Source organism: Cydia strobilella, chromosome 2 (genome assembly GCF_947568885.1).
Source record: "Cydia strobilella chromosome 2, ilCydStro3.1, whole genome shotgun sequence".
Classification (NCBI taxonomy): Eukaryota; Metazoa; Arthropoda; class Insecta; order Lepidoptera; family Tortricidae; genus Cydia; species Cydia strobilella.
The window spans coordinates 8,221,617-8,248,027 of NC_086042.1; the positions used below are offsets into that span (position 1 = coordinate 8,221,617).

Genomic DNA, 26,411 nt, shown 5'->3' on the forward strand with positions numbered 1-26,411 from the left:
GATATCGGCCTGTCAGTTGTTCGGAACTGTCAAATTTTTGTTCTAACTGACAGGCCGATATCGTCCGGCGGACTGATAGTCAGTGGGCCCCTTTAGATCATCTTCATCACTGGAATCACTCATTTTTTTAAGATAATACGATATGATAAGTTGTGTATTTTTACGTGTCTAAATCGGTGAGAAAATTTTTGTTGACAATGTTGACATTTCTGATGATGCGTTTTGAAATTGCATCGACTCAACTTGTGCGTTCAGAATTACATTCAACATCATTTAGAAGAAAACAAATGTTTCTTATGAAATTTAAGGTTTATAACTTAAAATTCTTAAATAAAGCTAAATTTGGTATTTTTTATTAAATTCTTAAACCATTTATTTAATGATAATTAATATCGAACGAACCATTATTATGAGCGTTTTACGTTTTGTTATCTGTCAAAAGCTACTTAAACACGCTCCATCCAAGGTCAAATTACTTTCCCCACTAGTAAATCCCATTTTTACCACCTTGGGGGATGAATTTTCAATAATGCTGAAATAAGTTTTTTTCTCTTTTAATTGTATATCTTTCTATAAAGTTTCTAGTACCTAGCTTAAAATAAAATTAGGACCACGACAAAATTTCAACCCCTTTTTAACCACTTTAGGGGATGAATTTTTAAACACACTGAAATCACTTTTCTTGTATTCTAATAACATGCCTTTATGCAGATTCAAGTCGCGCACTAAAAAAAAAATGTTTGACCTCCATACAAACTTTCTACCCCTTTTTCACCACCTTAAGGGATGAATTTTCAAAAACGCTGAAATTACTTTTCTAGTATTTTAATAATATGCCTTTATACAAAGTTTCAAGTCCCGCACTCAAAAAAAATTATGATCTCCATACAAACTTTCAACCCCTTTTTCAGCACCTTAGGGGATGAATTTTGAAAAACCCCTGCTTAGTGGATACTAACGTCATAAAAGCTATCTATTGTGAAAAATTCAGCTCTCTAGGTCCAACGGTTTGGGCTGGGCGTTGATTTAAGTGAGTCAGTCAGTTAGTCAGGACTTTTACGTTTATACCTATATATATACCTATAGATAATCATTGTCAAGAGGGCGCAGTTATTTTCATGTATAGGGTGACAGTAAGAGGCCGGTGTCGATTTTAGTCGCAAAAATGTAAAATTAATAGATTTAGTCCGCGAAATTTTACACCTTTTGTTACCTAATTGAAATAACAAGTACCTACTGGTTTCTATTAGGACGTCTTCTTATCTTACCTTTTATCAAATAAATTTTTTGAAAACAGACTCACTAAATTAGTAATGTTTGCTTTTCTGATGGACGTTTAGGTAAATGCGCGTAAAGCACTGATTTTGTCGCTCTTATTTGTAAATTTCGTAAAGTTTGGACTGCTAAACATGGTAATTTTGTATTACACATATCCTGTACTTGACGTTTATCAGACTACATTTTTATTATTATGACTTTGAAGTAGTGTAAATGAAAGTTAGACGAAATCAATTTTCTCCAGAAATTACTTCAAAACAAGTGACAATTTCTCTAAAAATCGACTTAATTTAAACGTAATTTTGATACTTAAACAATCTACAACATTTGCTGAAACTATTCTTATACATCAATTTGTATAATTTACCACCATGATTTTTTGATGAATTTTTAAAAACTGCCCCTTCTCTTCATGCATTACCGGTGACGCACGCTCGCGACCTCATTATTAAAAGGCAAGATGAGAAGACGTGCTAATAGAAATCAATACTTGTTATTTAGATATTACGTAACAAAACGTGTATAATTTCAACGACTAAATCTATCAATTTTACATTTTTGCTCCAAGATCGACTACGGCCTCTTAAGTATAGTATGAAAATATTAGTTCCAGTGAAATTCCGCAACATGGCGCGTGATCATCTGATCATATATTCAAAAATATAGATAAAAAAAAAACGTTATATTATAAAGTTGGTCATAAAGAATTCGTTATATTATGAACAATATAGGTATAACGTCTCACGAAAATAACGAGATAAATAACTTGTCCCTGATAATGATAAGGTCCCATAAGTTTTAGTGGTAGCGCCATCTACATATTATTGGCCTTAACTCGACATATATTCATGGTTGACTGGCTGCATAACCACACCACAGTAGGACACTATCTCAGAATTGATAACCTAGATGTCACTATAATCGCAGCGATTTACAATACTACAGGCATAGATTAGTATATGTTATTACAGGTACAGGTTTCTGAAAATCATGATTGATAGAAGTAAATATGTAATATGATGTAATATGTAATATGTTTGTGTTCCATAAAAAGTATTCATATTTGAAAGAAAAATCTAACGGCCTTAGGCTGGCCACAGACGTTCGGTTTCCTGATCAGGAATCCGAATTGGGAATACAGATTCGGAAACCTGAATGCACTTTTTTCATACAAAATGTTCGACCAGGCAGTCCAGGCACACACGTTCTGAGTTTTTCTGAACGCTTGCACCTGTAATTCCGGACGGAAGCCGAACGAAAATTCCGTATGTTTGCACTAAATGTTAAAATCCTCACGCAAATAATCGAATGTATGCGCTATGCTTACGGAATTCCGAATCTGTATTCCCAATTCGGATTCCTGATCAGAGGAAACCGAACGTTTGTAGCCAGCCTTAAACTTCTGGATCATTTTCTTTATGGTAAGTGGGCCATAGACAAAAAGGTTTGAGTTTGTATTGTATTCATTTCGCCATTGCCCCATTGGTTGAATTATTACTTCATCTTGTTTTCCAATATGGCGCCGTCTGTGCTATGAGATGACAACATCGTAGTTTGTGTCGGATTTGTCATAATCAAAATTTGTTTTAGTCGATATTAATTTGTCTACCTCATATGTTCAAAGAAAATCGGTAATTCTAACGATAGTTACATAATCGTGCCACGCTAGTTAAAAAATCATCCAGTCGATGCGTCCTTCTGTGAGAAAAGTACTTAGCTGCTGTAAAAATGGCGGGTGTATCTTTACTGATTGTGTTTTCATATCATTCGGAGAAAGTAAAAGAATAGGCTAAAAGTGATTTTAGTCTCGTATTGAGTGTCAGTTATATTACGTATAGTAAGGACGGCATGTTTTGTATCTTGCTGTTTTGACATTTGAAGAGGTGATTGATTCGGGAGAAACGGTGCAGGTGTCATCGTTATTAATGAAATTATCAGTATGTCGCGCTGGGGCAGAGGCCGAGGCGGCAGTGTGGCCGTGCCGCTTGATAGTGCCCTGTTTAGAGAAAATAGTAACTGCCCGACGGCCGCTCGCTCAGCGGGCACGGTCGGGAAGTGGGGAATCACAAGCTTTACGTCGATTAGAAGCGCTCCTTACGGTAAGGATTACCACACGTTCGTTTAATTTCTTGTAATTAATCATTTATAAGACTATAAAAATCTTATACTCTATCTCTATACAATAAGCACTTTATGTATTCTGCGTCGTTGCTGCCTTTTGGTGCACTCACTACCACTTGGAAATGTAATTAAGCCTAAATTGATCAATTAAACTTTCACACACTCATAGTTTATAGTTCCAATTAGAGATTGTTGATTTCTACTTCCTATGAAGGTTAAATTAAAGTTCTTATTATCATAGTGGCAAATTCCGGTATAAACATAATAAAAATAATTTACCATGACTTGGAAATGGCTATTATTGCTATTAATCATAATAAGATCTGATGATATATTCTTTTTATTTACAGCCTACACCAGTAATGTTCTTAAAAAGCCAGTCCAAGATCAGAACAGTCCGCTGACAGTGCCTGCGGTGGAAACAGATCAACCCCCACCTAAACCTAAGAAATTTTTTAAATCTCGCAATGCAGAACCTTTCCCGCCTGTTCCTCAAATTACATATGCACCACCAGTACCTGCAGCTCCATTATCCCCGGAGCACCCTTCGAATAGCAAAGAAAAAAAAGCTACCAAAAGAAGTAGAGCGTACAACAGGGACTCTTCATCACCAGAATTGCCTCGACGGAACTCTGAAAAGGCTAAAGCTAGAAAAAATTCTGTGGCTACAAAGGCTGCCAAGAAAGCAGAACCACAGCCTGAAAACGCTCAACCTAGGAGTACACGGTACTTGGTTCGCAATCGTGATAAAGTAATTAACTATGCTGAAGATGGCAGCAACAGTCCCATTTCTGAATTTTCACGATATGAATCATTAGCTCCGAGAGTATCATCACCTAAAACAAGCCCGTTGGTCTCAAGTCCTGTGCCCCCTAAAGTTGAAGTGGCCAGTCCCTCAACTAGTAAAGAAGTGGTGAGCCCCTCTACAAGCAAAGATGGTAATGAAGAAAGAAAACCACCTCCTATTGTACTAAGAATATCAAAGGGTACATCGAGGATAGTCAGTACTGATTCTAATGAAGGTTTCACATCACCTGGTTCTGACAGGCATTCATCTATGGACATGCATTCAGATCTTGGTTTAGATCACAAAAAGAGCCCATCAATGGAAACAATATATTCACCAAAACATGAGGGTCTTAAAATCACTATCAAATGTAGTGGTCTCAGCCAAGAAAGCAAAAAAGAAAAGAAAAAGGATAAAAAAGAACACAAGTCTCATAAGAAACATCACAAAGCCAGTATAGATGAAGATGCCAAAAAAGCTACATCGCCATTGCCTGGTTCAGACACATATGATCTTTATAAGACCCTTGCCTCCCCAGGTCATGATAGTGACAAGGACAGAAATAAAGCTCCAAGTGGGGAAGATGATATCGAGTCTCGACTAGCAAAGCTTGATTCCACTGGGTTGTCACATAAATCTCCTAGGATAGATGTGCTACCAACAGAGCCACCACCAGAACCTAAGCCCCCAGAGGGTGGTAGGGCCCGTCGAGCTAGACAAGTCATTAACTACAATGAGAATGATGATTATTTGGATAAATTGACTTCTGGCCATTCAAGCAAGCAAACCGTTAAAACAGTCAGTGACCTTAAAAAAGAAAGTAGAAGAGGGAGAAAGAAACATGAGGCTGCTGTGCTAGAGGCTGCTGCAGCAGAAAATGAAAGCAAAGCAGAATCTCACATAGAGAAGAATAATTTGATTAATATATTGTCAGGTTCAAATGTAGATGAGGGGAAAACAGAAGTCAAGCACAAAAAGCAAAAAGCTAAAGCATTACAAAACAAGCACTCCAGCCCTGATTATGGAGCTGAGCTGTCTCAGGAGCTCATGCATGAACAAGAAGATAACCAGCATGAGCCTTTAGAAGATGAACAAATTGAAACCGCACCTGAATCAAATATGAATGATGCAGGATGTCACTCGCAACCTCCCACTCAAGCTACAGATTCTGATTATAATAGTTGTCCAACTGAATTCTCAGAGGATGATTCTCAAAAGAATCAACAGGAGGATGTATTTAAATCACCGCATGGCATTGATGATGACCATGTCGAAGACAAACCTAGTGTGAAATTAGTTATAACCAAAAAGAAGGGTTCTATATTCAAGAGCAAATCACTTGTTAATGATAATCCATCTCCACTACCAGCAAGGAAAAGACGTCATTTATATAAACATGAATGGGCCAATGATGTAAGTAATGATGCATATAGTTAGCATGATTTAAATCTGTCTTTAACTTGAGACTATCAGCAATACAAGGTCAAATTAATCACAAAACAATGGGTTGTTATCATAATAGCAATTTTTACTATAGTATAAAGTCTGTTTGTTTTGATAATTGATAACAAGTGTTTATTATTGATTGATATAAGTTGACAAATATTGTTGTAATTTGCAGAAAGGAAATGAAACTCCCCGGCCTGAGCAGCCTGAGAACAGTGAAGTAAGGAACCCAGCCAGTCAGGTGCCCGAAGAACTCACAAAGGTCACAAGGTATAGGGCACCAGATCCCATCATGGATGACCCAACATCCATTGAAGCTGTCAAGCCCTATACTAGTGTTAGGTGTGCTAAAGAAGCTAAGGAGGTATGTGTATTTATTATTTTCTTTATGTAATATTTATTACACTATTGGAAAATAACATTTGAGATAACTTTGCAATAAAGTTGTTTATTAAATGAGTACCTATACCTATTTGTGAGTTGCTGAATACGTATGGATAGATAGTGAAACAAATATATTTAGTATATTTTTATTTAAGTAACATTGACTTGTCATTGGCCAAAGCAAAGGTAAGGGTCATGGTACAATGATACTGGGACATTCACCTTGTAAACCTAGTCGGTAGCAAAACGAAAAGTATGGAGTTGCCAGGCAAACATTGTTTGGATATGGTGAACTACCCAGAATGATAGTGCCATTTAGTGTAAGTATAGTTTGAGTAAAGAAGGTTTATTAATTTAATCCTTTTGTTTCTTTACAGTATTACACAGTAGTGAGAAATGTGAAAAAAGCACATCAAATACAAGAGATTGGAGAATACCAAGAGTTTAATGATGATGTGGATTACCTTCTAGATGCATTACAGGTGAGTAACGCCAAAATGTTGCTGTCTATTTTTAATTTAACTTAAAGGTTCCTGCAGATGGTACGAGAACTCGCATTCGACGTTACATTGTGACATTTGGTAGATCAATCAAATTTGGTCACCTTAGTAATCTTTAACGTAACGAAAATCGCGAGTTCTCGCACCATCTAAATGAGCCATTACTTAATTGCCAGCATTTTTTTTATGTTTGAAATTTTGGCGTCAGTTTTCATCATCAGAATCAGAAATCAGTTGATGATCACATTGTCAAATCAAATTGACAGGGACATTTTCAACTTTCTCAAGTTTTTGGGCATCCAGGGCGTCGATTTTCCATGTCAATATACCTATAGATATAATATGCAACTGTAAACAACAGGACAACAACCCGATATCGACGCGCTGCCTGTCCGCCATCACGCTGGCCAGCAAGTGCACGGCGCCCGCGTTCCGCATGCACCTGCGCGCGCACGGCACCGTGCAGAAGTTCTTCAGCGCGCTGCACGACGCCACCAACGACCAGGTATGCACTTACATCTAGGCTTATATTTTTTCATCTCTCCTAAGTATTCGGAAAGTTCACCTTTCATAGGCTGATAGTGATAGCCAGGTGGAAAATTGCAATAGGGTGGAAAGTGTTTTTATTTTATTTGTACAGTCACCTGCAATAATATGTTGCACAACAAAGGCTGCAAAAATATCTATTTTATCTTCTTTGTAAAGCTTGTCACATATTTTTGCAGCCTTATTCAAAGAGTAATATATTATTGCAGGTGACTGTACTTCGAGCAGCGGTTAACCGCCATATATGCCGTTTTATTAAGTTAAAAGCTCTCATATTAGCTTCCGCATTTTCAGACGCAAGTATTATTGAATTTAAATGTCATATGCATTGCATTATTTGAAAAAAAAAAAAAAAACTACTTTCACTTTTTTTAAGGCCGTTTCAGACACATCCCAATTTAAGATTGGATTGTCTATGGTTTTAGATTATTTTTCCGATCAAAATGTAAATGGCGCCAATTCCAGACCACTCCCTACTTCTCTTAACCGTGAAAATATTTTCTTGTGTTTGACTTTCCTCATAATCGAAATGAAAAGTAGAGTGTTTAACTCGGGTAAAAGAAACCACCCACCCTCGGAACTATGGTTCAAAATATATATTCGGACAAAATATATGGTTCGCTTTCCGCCCTTGGTTAACATTTTACTATTTCATCTCTCCTATTCGGAAAGTTCACCTTTCATAGGGTGGAAAATTGCATTTCCCACCCTAGGGTGGAAAGCAGGGATGTAACAGATCAAACTCTTTTCAATAACTTGTGATATGTACTTACTATGAACAAATGAACTACAATTATTGTATTCGTTCTGTGCAATAAAAACATTTTTTATCTTTATCTTTAAACGGATTTGGGTTTATCGGAACCGAAAGCGGAACCAGATGTTTTAAGTTTATTGGAACCAGAAATCTAATTGGAACCGAAAACAGAACCGGAACCACAATCGGAGCCTGAGTAAGAGATGGACGAGAGGTACACATTACAAAACACAACACATACGAATAGGTATTTTTATTCAATAACACGAATAAAACAAAACAACAAATTAGTGCAGCACGTGCAAGCGGGGAGATACGCGAATGACAGGTTTATTATCGTAATTAAATATCAATTGCATTGCATTATTAAAAATATACATGACAATGAATGATTAAAATATTATCATTAGTACATTATATTACATTCATTAATGGTTCACTTTCCACCCTTGGTTAACAATCTACTATTGGTATGGTTGCATCAATAATAATCGACGGACTGACTAATATATAGAAGACTATGGAACTTTTTATAGGGAAAGTGAACTGTAGGCGACATCACATGCTTATGGGCGTGAAGTTCCAAATGTCAAGTTTAAGTTTTCGATTCAGGAGCATCGACTAGGAGGCAGACTCCAGCGCATACGGTTTCTATACAAAAAAAAAACAGTAGCTACAACTAACTCTATATTTTATTATATTTTCTCGTCATGAACTGCCGGGCGTTCGTCACTCTTTTGACCTTAACTTTATTTAAGTTCACCTTCCCATATATGTGTCGCTTAACTTCAATCTCAGGTAAATCCATTCGACCCTCTCAGCAAATACCTACCCAATTACCTTTTCTTAATACCAAAATCGCATAAATCTGACAGATGGATTTACCCGAGTTTGAAGTTAAGCGACTGATAAAGCTACTTGCGACAAGTGATGCCATGCGGAAAGTGATATGCAGCTGCGACATTGGTCATACAACTAAGATTTTTGTCATCCAACTCGCAACTAGCGACATAAGTAAGGCAAAGTTTTCATCGAATATCTTTCAAGCTTTACGACGAATCGATAAAAAAACCGGCCAAGTGCGAGTCGGACTCACGCACCGAGAGTTCCGTACTTTTTAGTATGTTGTTATAGCGGCAACAGAAATACATCATCTGTGAAAATTTCAACTGTCTAGCTATCACGGTTCATGAGATACAGCCTGGTGACAGACAGACGGACAGCGGAGTCTTAGTATTAGGGTCCCGTTTTTACCCTTTGGGTACGGAACCCTAAAAATATGGGAACATTGGAACACATTCTTATAATTAACATGAAGCACTAGTTAACTCTATAAATATGCTCTCTAAATTACATCTCCAGTTATTATGGTTACGGAACGGTAGCTTAAAAGTTTCTCAGGTCAATTTGATTATAACTGTAACGTGACCTACATAGGGTTCGATTCCGTTATCCGATGTGATGCGACTGATGCGAGTGCTGCCATCTATCAAATAGGGCCTCAATTAACATGACAGATTGGACTGTGCATGTTGTACTTTCTTTATGAATAACCTTGACGTTTCTATTTTATTATTGCGCCATTTACTTCGCCGTATTTGTTCTATCTAATAAATTGTTTGATTCACAAAAAACAGTTTAGGTAAAAATCACGGTAATTTTTTAGGGTTCCGTACCCAAAGGGTAAAAACGGGACCCTGTTACTAAGACTCCGCTGTCCGTCTGTAAAAAGTACGGAACCCTCGGTGCGCGAGTCCGACTCGCATTTTGCCGGTTTTTTTTAATACCATGATCTTCTTAGAAAGTAGGTTAGGTAATCTACTACTCTTTGAGACGATTCTAATGACGTTCAATAAGTCTGCGTTGTTTTTACGGAGACCTAATGGACATGGATGTCTTAAGTCTACATCATTAAACCAGCTTGATTAACTTGATGGTACCATTACATTACAATGAAAAATTCGGGAACTGTAAACATAAGTCACAAACATTGTAAATTTAAAGCTTGATGAAAAATGTAATTGTGTTGTTACAAATTGCATTTAATTTTCAGAGCTTGGGCCTGTGTACGGCGACGGTCATGTTTGTGCTGTCCCAAGACCGACTCAACATGGATCTGGACCGGGAGTCTTTGGAGCTCATGTTAAATTTACTCGAATCCGATGTCTCGCACAAGTAAGCTTTATAATATCTGTTTTACAATGCTACGTATATTGTCTAAGATAATATTTATCTCTGAGCACACGACTTCTGAGAATGGAGTTTTTAAAATTCTGTACATCATAAATATACATACTTACATATAAACCCGTATACAGTCAATACATAAAATAAATATATAAGTTACGAAGCACTCTTAACTATTTTTACTAAGATGTGGCGGAAAATCGTGCAGCCTGGCTGGATAAGGGCATGACCTTATTATGAGAAAACAAGGAAAAAGAAGATGTAGGCTTTTTCAACCCATTTGTTTCTAGTTATACCTACAAAAAACAAGGAATTTTAAATCAATGGTGTAAGAAATAGCTATACAATACAATACAAATCGTCTTTATTGCACAATCTCAGAATAAATGTACATAGAAACACAAATAATACATGAAGACAGAGGTAAACAACAGGTGGCCTTATCGCTAAAGAGCGATCTCTTCCAGACAACCTTCGATTTGACATTGTTTCGGTTTAAACCTGACGAAACAAATGTTTGCTCTGTTCCAACAGTTTTTTTTTGTATAATTTTAAAGTGAGTTCTTTAATTAAAGTATCGAGGGTTCCTAACATTCCCAATCATATGTTTTAATTGAGAGTTCTTACTTGAGATTTTTTCCCCAGAAATGCCCTAGATGACTGCGGGCTGACGTCTGCCCAGCTGGCGAAGACGCGGGAGCGGGTTCGGGAGTTATGCGCGGAAATCAAGAGCCAAGGGAAAGCCAAGCATTTAGATTTGGATAACATTACCGTAAGTCTTTACAATATTCTAATAACATCAGATCTATAATTGGATCAATCTCAACTACATTTTCATAGGAGGAAAAAATCTTATTATATGTATACAAAGTAATTTTTTTTGTACCCCTTTTTGTAATAAAAGCCTCCTAACTCCGACCGAGCCGCCTCGCGAGGATTGCCGCATTAAATAGCTTGGCCTGTGAACACGTGCCTCGACCAAGAAGGAATGGAGACGCCATCATGTCGTTTCCCCTCTGTCAAAAACACCAGAACAAGGAATATGGCTAATAAGGCTCGCACTGTTAAAAAGTTATCAGATCTACAAGAGAGCATTAGGTACAAACTCTACAAGCCCTAACTTCACAAACTCTACACCTTATTCAAATTATGTGGCTTGGCCGTTTCGCTACCGTCACATGGACGTAAGGTGAAAAATGGATTCACTACTCATTATTTTTTATTATACAATAGTTCTTATTTATTGATTGATTGATAATATCCAGACACTTGGAAGCCCTGGCAGACGTGCGTGTGGAAAAAAAGTACAGTCAGCGATAAAAGCTTGTACAAAAAATGTAATTTTTGCCAAAAACCTTTGTTATATTTGTTGCTGTCTAATCAGGCCAACATTGTTGTTACTTGATTAATTATTATATAGGCGGTGTATTGCGAGCAGCATCTAAGATGTTGTTATCCTTGCAGGTGGGTCACTTAGCCATGGAGACGCTACTATCACTAACTTCGAAGCGCGCCGGCGAGTGGTTCAAGGAGGAGCTCCGCGTGCTCGGCGGCGTGGACCACATCGTGCGCACCATCCAGGACTGCGCGGCGCGGCTCGAGGCGCCCGTGGCCAGCTGGAGCCCGGCCGATGTGGACGTGCTGAGGAAGGCCGACCGCTGTCTGCGCGTGCTGGAGAATGTGAGTATACACGTGCCGGGGGAAGGACCACATCGCGGCACCATCCAGGACTGCGCGGCGCGGCTCGAGGCGCCCGTGGCCAGCTGGAGCCCGGCCGATGTGGACGTGCTGAGGAAGGCCGACCGCTGTCTGCGCGTGCTGGAGAATGTGAGTATACACGTGCCGGGGGAAGGACCACATCGCGGCACCATCCAGGACTGCGCGGCGCGGCTCGAGGCGCCCGTGGCCAGCTGGAGCCCGGCCGATGTGGACGTGCTGAGGAAGGCCGACCGCTGTCTGCGCGTGCTGGAGAATGTGAGTATACACGTGCCGGGGGAAGGACCACATCGCGGCACCATCCAGGACTGCGCGGCGCGGCTCGAGGCGCCCGTGGCCAGCTGGAGCCCGGCCGATGTGGACGTGCTGAGGAAGGCCGACCGCTGTCTGCGCGTGCTGGAGAATGTGAGTATACACGTGCCGGGGGAAGGACCACATCGCGGCACCATCCAGGACTGCGCGGCGCGGCTCGAGGCGCCCGTGGCCAGCTGGAGCCCGGCCGATGTGGACGTGCTGAGGAAGGCCGACCGCTGTCTGCGCGTGCTGGAGAATGTGAGTATACACGTGCCGGGGGAAGGACCACATCGCGGCACCATTCAGGATTGCGCGGCGCGGCTCGAGGCGCCCGTGGCCAGCTGGAGCCCGGCCGATGTGGACGTGCTGAGGAAGGCCGACCGCTGTCTGCGCGTGCTGGAGAATGTGAGTATACACGTGCCGGGGGAAGGACCACATCGCGGCACCATCCAGGACTGCGCGGCGCGGCTCGAGGCGCCCGTGGCCAGCTGGAGCCCGGCCGATGTGGACGTGCTGAGGAAGGCCGACCGCTGTCTGCGCGTGCTGGAGAATGTGAGTATACACGTGCCGGGGGAAGGACCACATCGCAGCACCATTCAGGATTGCGCGGCGCGGCTCGAGGCGCCCGTGGCCAGCTGGAGACCGGCCGATGTGGACGTGCTGAGGAAGGCTGACCGCTGTCTGCGCGTGCTGGAGAATGTGAGTATACACGTGCCGGGGGAAGGACCACATCGCGGCACCATTCAGGATTGCGCGGCGCGGCTCGAGGCGCCCGTGGCCAGCTGGAGCCCGGCCGATGTGGACGTGCTGAGGAAGGCCGACCGCTGTCTGCGCGTGCTGGAGAATGTGAGTATACACGTGCCGGGGGAAGGACCACATCGCGGCACCATCCAGGACTGCGCGGCGCGGCTCGAGGCGCCCGTGGCCAGCTGGAGCCCGGCCGATGTGGAGGTGCTGAGGAAGGCTGACCGCTGTCTGCGCGTGCTGGAGAATGTGAGTATACACGTGCCGGGGGAAGGACCACATCGTGGCACCATCCAGAACTGCGCGGCGCGGCTCGAGGCGCCCGTGGCCAGCTGGAGCCCGGCCGATGTGGAGGTGCTGAGGAAGGCTGACCGCTGTCTGCGCGTGCTGGAGAATGTGAGTATACACGTGCCGGGGGAAGGACCACATCGTGGCACCATCCAGAACTGCGCGGCGCGGCTCGAGGCGCCCGTGGCCAGCTGGAGCCCGGCCGATGTGGACGTGCTGAGGAAGGCTGACCGCTGTCTGCGCGTGCTGGAGAATGTGAGTATACACGTGCCGGGGGAAGGACCACATCGCGGCACCATCCAGGACTGCGCGGCGCGGCTCGAGGCGCCCGTGGCCAGCTGGAGCCCGGCCGATGTGGACGTGCTGAGGAAGGCCGACCGCTGTCTGCGCGTGCTGGAGAATGTGAGTATACACGTGCCGGGGGAAGGACCACATCGCGGCACCATTCAGGATTGCGCGGCGCGGCTCGAGGCGCCCGTGGCCAGCTGGAGACCGGCCGATGTGGACGTGCTGAGGAAGGCTGACCGCTGTCTGCGCGTGCTGGAGAATGTGAGTATACACGTGCCGGGGGAAGGACCACATCGCGGCACCATTCAGGATTGCGCGGCGCGGCTCGAGGCGCCCGTGGCCAGCTGGAGCCCGGCCGATGTGGACGTGCTGAGGAAGGCCGACCGCTGTCTGCGCGTGCTGGAGAATGTGAGTATACACGTGCCAGGGGAAGGACCACATCGCGGCACCATCCAGGACTGCGCGGCGCGGCTCGAGGCGCCCGTGGCCAGCTGGAGCCCGGCCGATGTGGACGTGCTGAGGAAGGCTGACCGCTGTCTGCGCGTGCTGGAGAATGTGAGTATACACGTGCCGGGGGAAGGACCACATCGTGGCACCATCCAGGACTGCGCGGCGCGGCTCGAGGCGCCCGTGGCCAGCTGGAGCCCGGCCGATGTGGACGTGCTGAGGAAGGCTGACCGCTGTCTGCGCGTGCTGGAGAATGTGAGTATACACGTGCCGGGGGAAGGACCACATCGCGGCACCATCCAGGACTGCGCGGCGCGGCTCGAGGCGCCCGTGGCCAGCTGGAGACCGGCCGATGTGGACGTGCTGAGGAAGGCTGACCGCTGTCTGCGCGTGCTGGAGAATGTGAGTATACACGTGCCGGGGGAAGGACCACATCGCGGCACCATCCAGGACTGCGCGGCGCGGCTCGAGGCGCCCGTGGCCAGCTGGAGCCCGGCCGATGTGGACGTGCTGAGGAAGGCCGACCGCTGTCTGCGCGTGCTGGAGAATGTGAGTATACACGTGCCGGGGGAAGGACCACATCGCGGCACCATCCAGGATTGCGCGGCGCGGATCGAGGCGCCCGTGGCCAGCTGGAGCCCGGCCGATGTGGACGTGCTGAGGAAGGCCGACCGCTGTCTGCGCGTGCTGGAGAATGTGAGTATACACGTGCCGGGGGAAGGACCACATCGCGGCACCATCCAGGATTGCGCGGCGCGGATCGAGGCGCCCGTGGCCAGCTGGAGCCCGGCCGATGTGGACGTGCTGAGGAAGGCCGACCGCTGTCTGCGCGTGCTGGAGAACGTGAGTATACAGGGTGGATTATCGTATTGGGTCAGTGAGGGCAGCTACCAGATCCCGTGCTGCTACGCGAAAACGGTCTTAAAAGACCTTCCCTCGATTTCAAATTAATGAAGATTGGCATTTACAGATTTTGGAAAAAACATACAGGGTGCGAGAAAAAGGTAATTTTAGACAAACTTTTTTTTTATGCCAATCGATCCCATTCCTATCCAGGATCAAGAAGCTTGCATGGGACCAAAAAAGAAATTCGGCTAGAAAAGCCACAAATCGAGGAAAACTTTCCATATAATTTGTATGAAAATGAAAACTTTTATTTTTCACATGCAATTTTTTTGTGCCAATCGATTCCATTCCTATCCTAGGGATCAACTTAATGTACTAAAAAGCCACAAATTAAAGAATTTTTTTCCATACATTTACTATGGGGAAACCGTGAAATTTTATTCACATTTTCTTTATTCGAGAATTCTCGAGTTTCGGTCTTTTTTTTCTCGTCTCAAATGAAGCCAAAATCCTCGAGTTGTCTCGAGTTCGAGAAATCCCGAGCAGAAACCCTACCTATGGCACTCTAGTAACGACTCTAGTAGTGACAGTAACGGATTCGATCTCATTAGCCAAACTATTTGGTTGATTCTGTCAAGTTGCACACGAAAAATAAATTAGTTTGTATTGCTTATGCATTGTATCTACATAGTAACATGGTTTTGACTAAAATTCTAGAACCGTTAGTTCTAGAATTTAAGCACAGGAAAAAAGTTAAAAACCAAATAATCGAATGATGTTTCAAAAATCATCTCTTTGATTAGGCTATGCAAATAAATAAAAGTGCGAAGAATGTGCGCATGGAGCGGGCACAAGAAATATCTTGTAAGCACAACTTCGTCTACATGCTGCGTATCCGCCAAACGATCCGGCGCGCTCTGATAGGACTCGGAAGGAGCCAGCCGTTCACGAGAGACGCTCTATGTTCACGAAGCCACAAAGCACCGATCATTCGGGTTTTTCCGCGGATACCGAGCTTATATTGGTTTATGTTCCTTAGGTGACGCAGCAGAACGAGGACAACCAGCTGTACTTGGTGGGCGAGTCGCTCGGCGCGGCGCGTACGTTCTGCGCGTTGTTCCGGCGCTGCGCGGGCGAAGTGCGCGCTGCGGCCGGCCGCCTGCAGCTCGCGCTGCTCGACGCCGCGCTGCCCGCCGTCAAAGTGCTCGTCAACCTGTCGCACTCCTTCTCTCCCAGCAACGGTCAGTACTGTTAGAGCGAGACGACCGGCTGTCCAGGCGCTGCGCGGGCGAAGTGCGCGCTGCGGCCGGCCGCCTGCAGCTCGCGCTGCTCGACGCCGCGCTGCCCGCCGTCAAAGTGCTCGTCAACCTGTCGCACTCCTTCTCTCCCAGCAACGGTCAGTACTGTTAGAGCGAGACGACCGGCTGTCCAGGCGCTGCGCGGGCGAAGTGCGCGCTGCGGCCGGCCGCCTGCAGCTCGCGCTGCTCGACGCCGCGCTGCCCGCCGTCAAAGTGCTCGTCAACCTGTCGCACTCCTTCTCTCCCAGCAACGGTCAGTACTGTTAGAGCGAGACGACCGGCTGTCCAGGCGCTGCGCGGGCGAGGTGCCTATCTAATAATTCAGGCAGGCGGTGCAGTATTATTTCAAGTATGCTGAGCTTCACTTTCCAAATTTTTGTTTCACGGACAACGACGGCAAAAAATTGGCCTAATAGTAGTAATAGTGCTTATACAGGATGTCGCGTTTAATATAGACTTTCGCTTGAGCCTTGAGCTTCGCTTGAGTTCAAGAGCTATTTGTTAAACTTCTATGTATGTTCAGCTCTCTGTGGTGCAAATGCGCGCTATCTTTGAATCCAACCTTACAATAAAACATAGACTTCAATAAAGTGAATGTAATTATTTTTTGGTGTTTAGTGTCTCCGGGCGCGCGCGTTATAGGCGAGCAGCCAGGCGTGATGGAGATGTGCCTCATCGTCCTTAACAACCAAGAGAACTTCATACCAGATAGCAAAAACTTCGAGTTCAGTGTTTGTGTGAGTATCAACGATTGCATACCAAACAAATGACGTTCAGGACGCTTTTATGTTCAAAGCGTGCCAGTAAACATTTCAGCTCGATCGTTCACTATTGTACGTACTGCAATCTTCCGCGTGTGTAGTTTCCTACAGGAAAATCTAATTGTGTTTCAGCAATCGGGTAATCAAATTGACAGAAAAACAAGATTGCACTTTCCACAATTTTTAAATTAGCAATTACTTTCCCCCTTAGCAACCACTTACAAAGCTCTGTTGAATTTTGTTGAATCGGAAATGTCAAAATGACAAACGTTTATGAATAACGCTATTACTCGTAAGAGAGATGGAATGGTCATGTTCTGATATTGTTCATCTTTCTTATTAACTTTACATTACCAAATTGTTTTGAAGTTTCACAAAATGTGAAGAGTGACTGATCTGAATATCTTTGAGACTACTCTATTGACCATATAATTAAAAATAAATGCTTTATACGATGCCTTGTAAAATGGTATTGGTACCTGACAAAAACTAAGTTTGCGCTTTTAAGACGAAAGTGGAGGACCCGCGCGAAATCGCCTTTTCATACAAACGTAGTCCTCTATTTTCTCTGGATATTAATATTATTGAAAATATTTTGACACAATTTGTTGTATAGCAACTACAGCTATGCCCTTACGTTTGATCTTTTCGAATTTTAAATTATTATAAGAGTTAAATTTCAATTTTTCGAATTTTTAATTATTAATGTTAGTGGCATTTAAAAATTGTATGAAATCTGTTTTTAGCTATTAATTTTTACCATAATCATAAAATCGAAAAATCGTGGGGGACGTTTGACTTAGCTATGGTTAATATACATCCAATTATGTAAATGTAAAAATCCATAATGTCAATATTCAGAGAGGAAAATGTGGACTATGTTTGTATGGAGAAACGGCTGTCCCCTTTCCTCTTAAGTTCTAACGTGAGTTAGCCCGATCCCTCTCGTGCATGAGAGGAGGCCCGTGTGCCCAGTAGTGGGACGTATATAGGCTAAATTATTGTATTATATGTTCACCAGGTGTTGCTGCTGCTCATAAACCTGGTCCAGAACAACGAGGAGAACGCGAGCCGGTTACTCAACGTGCGCATCCGCGTCGACAGCGACGAGGACATCATCTCGCGCACCGTCTCCGCGCTGGACCTGATCGTGGACCTCTTCTACAAGCGGGTCGACCTTGCCAGGTAATCATATCATAATGCTCCGTGCACTCTATTGCTACTTTTTTGTATCTGATAGGTTGATAATGCAAGTACTCACCAGAACGATCACATTGTCATACGGCGCACCATCTTTGCATTTGATGACGTAGCAGGGATCACCAATTAGTTTCTTTAGGTTAGGCTATTAAGTCCGGTTTTTGAAAATAAAGTTACCATCGCGGTCCGTTTCTATTTGAGTTTATGAAATAAGCAAATGTAACGTACAGCACAAAAGGGGTTGGCGGTCCGGATCCCGAACCGCGGTCCGCCATTTGGTGACCCATTCTCACTTTGACTAGAATAGATGGTGCACTAAGCCAAGGCGGTGGATGTTAGTTATATATCCCTCCTAGATCTTAGCTCTATGAATAAGCTGGAATAAGGAGAGTTTACAGTGTAAATTGATAAAAACTATTCATCGGGCTTAAAGCTTTCTCCATACTAAATTTCGTCTAAATCCGTTCATTGGTTTAAGCGTGAAGAGGTAACAGACAGACAGACAGAGTTACTTTTGCATTTAAAATATTAGTAGGGATGGTTTAAGGGCATGACAATAAGAAATTAATGTTGTATAACCAGCCATTGCTTAAGGTATAACTCAAATATTTTATTTTAGGAGAGCTGAAGAAAACACAGATGCTTTGCTCGATGGCGAAAAGGATGATGGTGAGACTGACAAGAAAAAACAACAAGATGACATCGACGAAACTGTAGCGAAATGTAAGTATTAGACGAATATTTGACTACACATTCTCCTCATAAATAGTATGCGATTGCGGCCTGGACACTGTTTAATTGAAATTAATGTTTATGTGGTAACAATCCTTTATGGCTACTGATGATTTACCCCCTTACCCCTTATTGAATTAGTTAAACTATGTTTTATCCCTTATGAATAACGCCATTAGTAAATAACTAGCTTTTGCCCGCGACTTCGTCTACGTGGACTTAGTAACCGCAGCTAGAGTAAGAATAGCGCCTGGAAAATATCTCATAGCAATCTAAGTTTGAGCATCTGATGAACATAAATCAGCAGGCACTTCGTTAATTATCTCAATTCCACCCCGCTTTTTACTTTCTTCAGGGATGATTTTCGGGATAAAAACTATCCTATGTCCTTCTCAGGGACTCAACCTATCTCTATGCCAAATTTCATCTAAATCGGTTCAGCGGTTTAAGCGTGAAGAGGGAACACACAGACAGAAAGACAGACAGACAGACAGACTTTCGCATTTATAACATTAGTATGGATTGTAAACGTAGTGTAGTTATTTTAAGTTTTAATGAATGTTTCTACGAGGCTAATATTATTAATGATTATTTTTGAGAAATGTCAATCAAATCAGTTTTTAGGAGTCGTTATCTACGTGACCGCAACAGGTAAAGGCGCGGGCCGATTGTACTAATGCAGATGTTTGCGAGTCATCGGTGCCTTATTACAAAATCCTCGAGCATATCGATCGCACAAGTAGCTCTCGGCCCCCGCCTTTTCTTCTGCCGCGTGCAAGCACTACACAGTTTCGGGGTGCATTAAGCGCTCACTACCCTATGTGAACTGTGACCCACTGACGTGACCTCCTCGGTGCAGTGCTGGCGCGCGCGGGCACGCACATGGAGCACACGATGGTGGGCGCGTACACGGCGCTGCTGCTGGGCCACACGGCCGTGCTGAGCGCCGCGCACGCCGCCGCCGTGCGCCAGCGCGTGCCCAGCTACGAGGCTCTGTTGCCCACGCTCAAGAAGTACTACAACTTCCTGTCGCTGACCGCCAGTGTGAGTACCGCCCCTACTTTTTTATGATAGGCGAACGAGCGGACGAATCGTCTGATTGGAAGCGATTACCGTGCCTGCGACAAGTGCGACACCAGTTACAGATGCGTTGCCGGCTTTTAAAATGGAAGTACGCTCTTTTCTTGGAGGTTTAAGAGTCGTATCGGTTCGGAAATACCGTGGGCGACAGTTTATTCCACAGTTTAGGTGTGCGAGGCGGGTAGTTTCTGGTGAAACGCACAGTTAGAACTGCCGACCATCTAGGTGCTGAAGATGGAAACGTTGTCGCTTATAGCGATGGCGGAAAGAAACGGCAAGGATTAACCCGACCAATTCTGCCGAGCACTCCCCCCCGTTATGCGTGCCATAGGAAATGCAGAGCAAAGCTAGGTAAGTCGAGGTAGGGCCTCGATAATCCGTACTTAAAAAAAACCCTGTTCTGACTCACAGAGCGTTCGGAGTATGTTAGATACATAAGTTTTTGGGTTGTTTCCCGTCTGTTTGGAAAACTACTTTAATAACACCATTACATAAAAGCGAAGATAAAAATGATGTGACACAGTATAGACCCATATCTAAATTATGCATTTTTGGCAAAATATTTGAAAAAATAGTGACCTCCGAATTGACAAGTTGTATCATTTGTATAATTTCCCCTGACCAACACGGTTTTCTTCGTGGCCGTAGTGTCGTCACCAATCTCATTACTTTCACAGAGTTTATTTTGAACCCTTTTGATAACGGTCATCAGGTTGACGCCGTGTATACCAATTTCTCAAAAGCTTTTGATAAAATTAACCACACTATGTTTTTGTTATTACACAAATTATCGGTATACACGGTGATCTCTACAGGTGGATTGAATCCTATATCCAAAACCGATGCCAGGCAGTATCACTGAGAGGCTATACTTCCAGATACCTAACAATTGATTCTGGGGTTCCTGAAGGCTCTCATTTAGGACCACTTTAATTTATCATGTATTTTAACGACATGGGTTCCTCATTTTCTAGTTCAAAACATCTAGTTTATGCAGATGATACAAAAAAAATCAAAATCATAAAAACAAAGAACGACTATATTGCGGTTATAACCAATTGCTTCTGAACCCTGATAAATGCTATAATTTATCCTGTATTACTTTCTCTCGTAAGCGAAATCCCCTTTTTTGCAATTATAATTTTTCAGGAAAGGTCATATCACCACGAAGAAATTGGGTCTGATACTTAGTCTATCTCAACCATTTTAAAGATCCAAGCACCTTAAAACTATTTTACTCATCTGGATCCCTCAATATCCTTTTCACATAAAAACAATAGAAAAAATTCAAAAAAGTTATTAAAGTCGCTCAATTTCCCCCACGGTCTGATGTCAGAGAATAGCACACACCGTCGCGTCACGACGCGTCGTGGTCTTGGTCCATTAGATAAACGGAGCGTATTTACTATAGATCAAATGTTTTTAAAATATAAACTCTTAAATGTCTTCACTGATTCTTCCACTCTTCTTGAAAAAATTGTTTTAAAATTGCCTCGTCGTATTCCCTCTCGCCACCCCCAAACATTCCATATCAGTTTTTGCAGTTCTAATTTCGCCAAAAGCACTTTCTTTAGACGAGCCTGTCATGATTATCATAAAAAATATTATAAATCTAGATATCTTCTCAATGTGATTCGGTAAATATAGGTCTGCGGAGCCTAATTTTCCCATAGCAGTGTAATCCTATCGTTGTTTTATAGTCTTACGTAAAGCCTGACCAGAAATATATAATCATGCGCCATGTTGCGGATTTTCATTGGAACTAATTTCTTACACTGGCAATAATTTTAATGATAGGTTGTCACAGTTGTCAGTGTCATTGTGGCATAGTCAGGAGCGGAACATTGTTAATAATGTAAATAATAAACTATTGGAAAAGAACAGTTCGGGAAATTAAACTATTTCGCTATGAAACATTTCCAAATTAACATCAGAGCTGACAGGTAAACAAATCAAAATGTCATTATAGTCTGGTTATTACGACTTAGTTATTGTAGTGTTATGTTATACAAGCGAGGAAACACAGTAACAAAAATGAGTGAGTTTGAAAAATATTTACTATGCTTTGGAGACGATCAATCTTGTTAATTGACAATGTAGCAGAAACTATGTAAGGTTACGGAATATATACCTACCTAGTAACATGACCACCATCATCATCATCATGGTGGCCTTTTGGTGATCCAATCCTGGATGTAGGCCTCTTTCCTTGAATGAAGTAACATGATAGACGAAATTTAAAAAAAATCTGCTGTAGAGCTGAGCTGAGCTGATGGTGTGGCTATTGGCTAATAATAGTCACACCATTAGGTATGTTACGACTAATTTCTAGGTAAATCGGAGGCATCGATTAAGAAAAGCAAACCAATAGTTTAAAAAAAGATGCAATTAGACGATTTTGACCTATGTGTGATACGTAAGAAAATACATGAATTCTATACGGAAAAAATAAAAGTATGTAAGTCAAACGAGTTGCCAATCTACATTGTTCAGACTATACTGAACTGTTGCCATATAAATGACAATAATAGCGACCTCTTGACAATGATCATATATTCCTGGTCAGGCTTTATGTTTGTAAGCATGATTGAGACTTAGGTTAGGTACTTTATTAGTTGTGTATCCAATTGTTACTTTTGTATATTTTCCTATTTATGGACAGTGCCTGTTTCTACTTGTTATATTTTATAAAACTACAGGTCTAATTGTAATTGTATTGTTGTTGTATCTACAAGTTCAAACATATTTGTATGTGACTGTTTGTTTTCTAAAACAAAGTATATTCTAAAAAAAAAATTTTTTTTTAATGACTGTCCAGAATTACAAAATGAATTACAAGAATTTTTCTTTTAACCGTTACAAAGGACTAGTCGACTAGTGCTCTCTGTAATAGATTGCTTAAGAATAAATCGTACGATAACCTGTCGCATCTTTATATTTATTACAAGAATGATAAATAATTGTAAGAACTCATCTAATTTAGTCTGCCGGTTCTATTTATTGATCACGCAAAGACTTTGTCCCTCAAAGAAAGGGGGTCACTCTGCACTCGGCAGTTCGGATTACAGCGACGTTCGGATAAGCCTGTGTACGGATTGTCGAGGCCCTACTGTATTTCTACGCAGCGCTCAGGAATCGAGCCGATTTAAAATATTAATAAATACACTTCTTTATTTTCAATAATCTACCGCCCTTATTTTTAAAGTAAATACGTGCATTTATAAGTGCATTCGTTTTCGTAGTCCGTCTAAGCTCTGAACAGACTTTGAAGTGACAGAGTGTGGAAGTGCCACTAAAACGTCATATTTGTATAGGAAATGACGTTATGGTAGCACTTCGATACTGTTACGGAAATGTGTGTGCAGAATTAGCTGATCCAATATCAAATCTTAATTCTCTATATCTTAATTGTTTTCATTTCATTGTGTACCTACTCGTAACATTCGCTTTCTGGAACCGGGAGGCGTCGATCAAAATATCAAAACTTTATATACGTTTCCAGGGCGAGGCGATGATAGTGGCGCACGTGAAGGCGACGCACCTGATCATCAAGTTCATGGAGCGGAGCGACGCGGAGGAGGAGGGAGGGGGAGGGGGTGCGTACCCGGCGGTGGGAGCCGCCCCCGCCCCCGCACCCGGCTATCCCGCGCACGCGCACGCGCACTACTACGGCTCCTCGCCCTCCGACGTGCCGCAGGACATGTCGCTCAGCGGCCTCAACTACTGCCATCAACGCATGTCCTCGTGAACGTGCCAACATACTTGACAAGCTGTTCAACTTCCAGTGACGTCGCGAGGGTCGACCCTTTTCTGTTCTGTCGGTCCCTGTGAACGATGTTAAATCCGTGCTCCGGAACGTTGATACGTGCGGCGTACGGCTGTAGTGTAAAACATTGTGAAAAAGTTGAGTTTTATTAGTTTACATGACGGTTGTAGGGTGGAAATAGAATTAGTATGTTCCTACGGTTCCGCACCATATTTTAATCGTTACTTAATCGACGTGTGAATCGGTCGCGTCGAATGGATTTAAAAGCACTTTGACGAATTTTAAGGAACTCGGCTAGTTAAATTTCCACCATATTAGATTTTATTATAGTAGGATAGCTAAAATGTAAACCGCGTTGTTCCCCTGACGTCCGTGTCGCCTGCGAAATATGATGTTCCGGTCGTCGGTTCCGATTGGAACGTTTCCTACTTATTGACGATGTTAGCTCGTGCGATCGTCTCGTGTATATAGATTATATACACGTAAACGCCTGTATATTGTAAATCACTACTACTAGAATATGCCATTTGTAATGTAACGATAGGTGGATTGCACACGGCTATTATACCTCAAATTTTTGTATCGATATCTTTCCCTTCTCTGAAACGTCGTGTAAATATTCGCAGACCATTATGGTATAGTTAGTTTACGTCTATCCGGTATGGGTTATGGAGTCTTAATTAAATTGAGATATTCCGAGTTTAAGCCATCGAACTGGCAATATAAAAGTGCAAAAATAGTACAGTAAGTGTATATTGATATCGTAATCCTCTCTGTGAATATCGTGTCCGCACTTTTTGTATAATACTCCGAGAGAGTTACAAATTTATGAATTGTTCTACCGTGGCACAATCCTTATTGTAAATAGTTCCGACTGATTCCGACAGTGAGCGTAGGCGCGATTATTAGAAACGGAACTGATGAGAGAGCTCACCCCGCCTGGGCCGAGTCGTGCGTCGTGCTGAAGCGTGCCTGAGCGGAGTGTCCGGTGCGGGATGCGACATGCGACGTGCGGCGTGCGGGGTGCGGCGTGCGGGGTGCGGCATGCGGCGTGCGGGGTGCGGGCGGCCACGACGAGCGGCTGCGTCCGGCGCGGCGAGGTTCAAACAATGTACAAACACTTGTCGTTATTGCCCCCGAATGAGAGAACGATTATTTGCTTAGAGATATTTATGAGTAGGACGATCTATGATGTTGGACTTTATTGACTAGCGGGTAGGCTAAGAAGGTGAACGCATGATATTAATCTTTCTCCATTTTTGTGTTTTTTAAAGACTTCTTTTACGATTGACTGATGGTACATTAGATCGGAAATTGAGTTTTCCAAAATTTGATGTTTAGATTAATATTTTTATAAAATGTGACATTTTCAACCAAAACGTACCACATTGTCGCTTTTCAATAAGGTTGATTTCAAATTGAAGATGTATGGAAATGGCGCCTTATTGACAACCGACAATAAGTACCCTTTTGATTGAAAATGGCACAAATATTGAATCGCTAGGGCGCACCGATTACTTAATTTTCTCATCTTTATTTATACTACGGAAGCGCATTTTATGCGATAAATCGTAAATCTTGAATTTGAAGTAACGAATCTAATTCAATTTGTAATTTTTTACTTTGTAAAAGACGTGATCGGCCTTATTTTTTATTGAGATTTTCCAAAATTTGATAACAGATGGGGTGAATTTTGTTATGTATACATTTAGAGATTGGGCTGATGCCAATGTACATTTGTCGAGTTCCTGCCTGCCTTATCTCGGGCAGTGGCCAGACCGGGACCGGTTACGCCCCTTATGCGACAGTAGGGCGACAATGTACACCCAGCTGCTAAATTGCATGCCCACTTTATGAATGAGTTCATTCATGACGTGTCCATGCAATTATTCAGCTCGCCGTACGTCTATGTGTAGTCCTACGTCGCTGCCGTACCTCTATTGCTTCGTAAATCTGAAACTGACTTTGGCTGTAATCACTCGTATTGTCATTGGCCGCCGGTTATTGATTGCCAGTGGTTGTCTGCCTGAGACTGCATAATATGGTTTTGAATTCTCGTACAAAGTCCGCGTTTTACGATAGCCAACAACTTTTAGACAGACAATCACCAAGAGAACGCGACTTACGTACATTACCGTCAGCAATCAGACAGCTTTATTTCATGTGTAAGGTGTTCGAATCATTTACTATGTGACGCGGAACCCGCAGCGGCGGGATCACTCCTCTTGGTAACGTTTTATTTAACAATTGGAGACTTGTTTGTTGTACAGATGCCTAAATTATATTTACGTAATTTATTGACCACGTGTATGTATTGTCTAAGAGTAGCTTTTAACGTGCATTTCGTTATGAAATATCACCTTTGTCACACTTGGGTTTTTAATATAGTATGTTGTTTTAGAGTACCACGAGAGTTTGATATCTTGAGAAATTATTATTGTATATGTAATGTGTAATTATGTTATAAAGTATTACGTGTAATTATTAAAACAAGGACAATTTAAATAAGCTGATTTTATTTTGATACTCCTGTGCAGTATGAAATCTGCAATAAAATACATTGCTGGATCATCGTTAGCGGCTGTAGCTTGAAATGTTTCTCTTTTTATTAGTTCTATTACCATTACTTTATTTTGCATCTTTACTTACATGATTACAATGACGTGTGACTAGATTAAGTTTCTTGTTTCAAGTTACAAATTGAAATCACTGAGTTAACACCGTCATTATATAATCATTTAAGAAACAATTAAGTATAAATTTTGTTATGATAATAGAATACAAAGGTAATTCTTAAGCTTACAGCACTGTTGCTCCTTTTATCTTCGTATGCACTGCGACAAAAATAAACTAAAAACTAGACTACTACACTACCGTACACAACAAATATAAATAAATAACTAACCATAATTTATTAATTATTAACGATTTAAAAAATATCTAAA

At 42.5% G+C, this 26,411-nt stretch overlaps 1 protein-coding gene across 1 annotated transcript; it reads left to right on the plus strand.

The window, feature by feature from the left end:
- The first annotated feature begins 2,766 nt into the window (after window positions 1–2,766).
- Window positions 2,767–25,974, plus strand: LOC134750414 (protein wings apart-like). Its single transcript, XM_063685589.1, has 14 exons — window positions 2,767–3,377; window positions 3,750–5,599; window positions 5,808–5,996; window positions 6,394–6,498; window positions 6,878–7,021; window positions 9,873–9,994; window positions 10,652–10,778; window positions 11,471–11,686; window positions 15,669–15,870; window positions 16,546–16,664; window positions 17,710–17,873; window positions 18,508–18,611; window positions 19,480–19,664; window positions 23,203–25,974. Exons 1-14 carry the CDS (start codon window positions 3,218–3,220, stop codon window positions 23,446–23,448), a joined length of 3,933 nt encoding a protein of 1,310 aa, XP_063541659.1. The 5' UTR covers window positions 2,767–3,217; the 3' UTR covers window positions 23,449–25,974.
- Window positions 25,975–26,411: the final 437 nt, after the last annotated feature.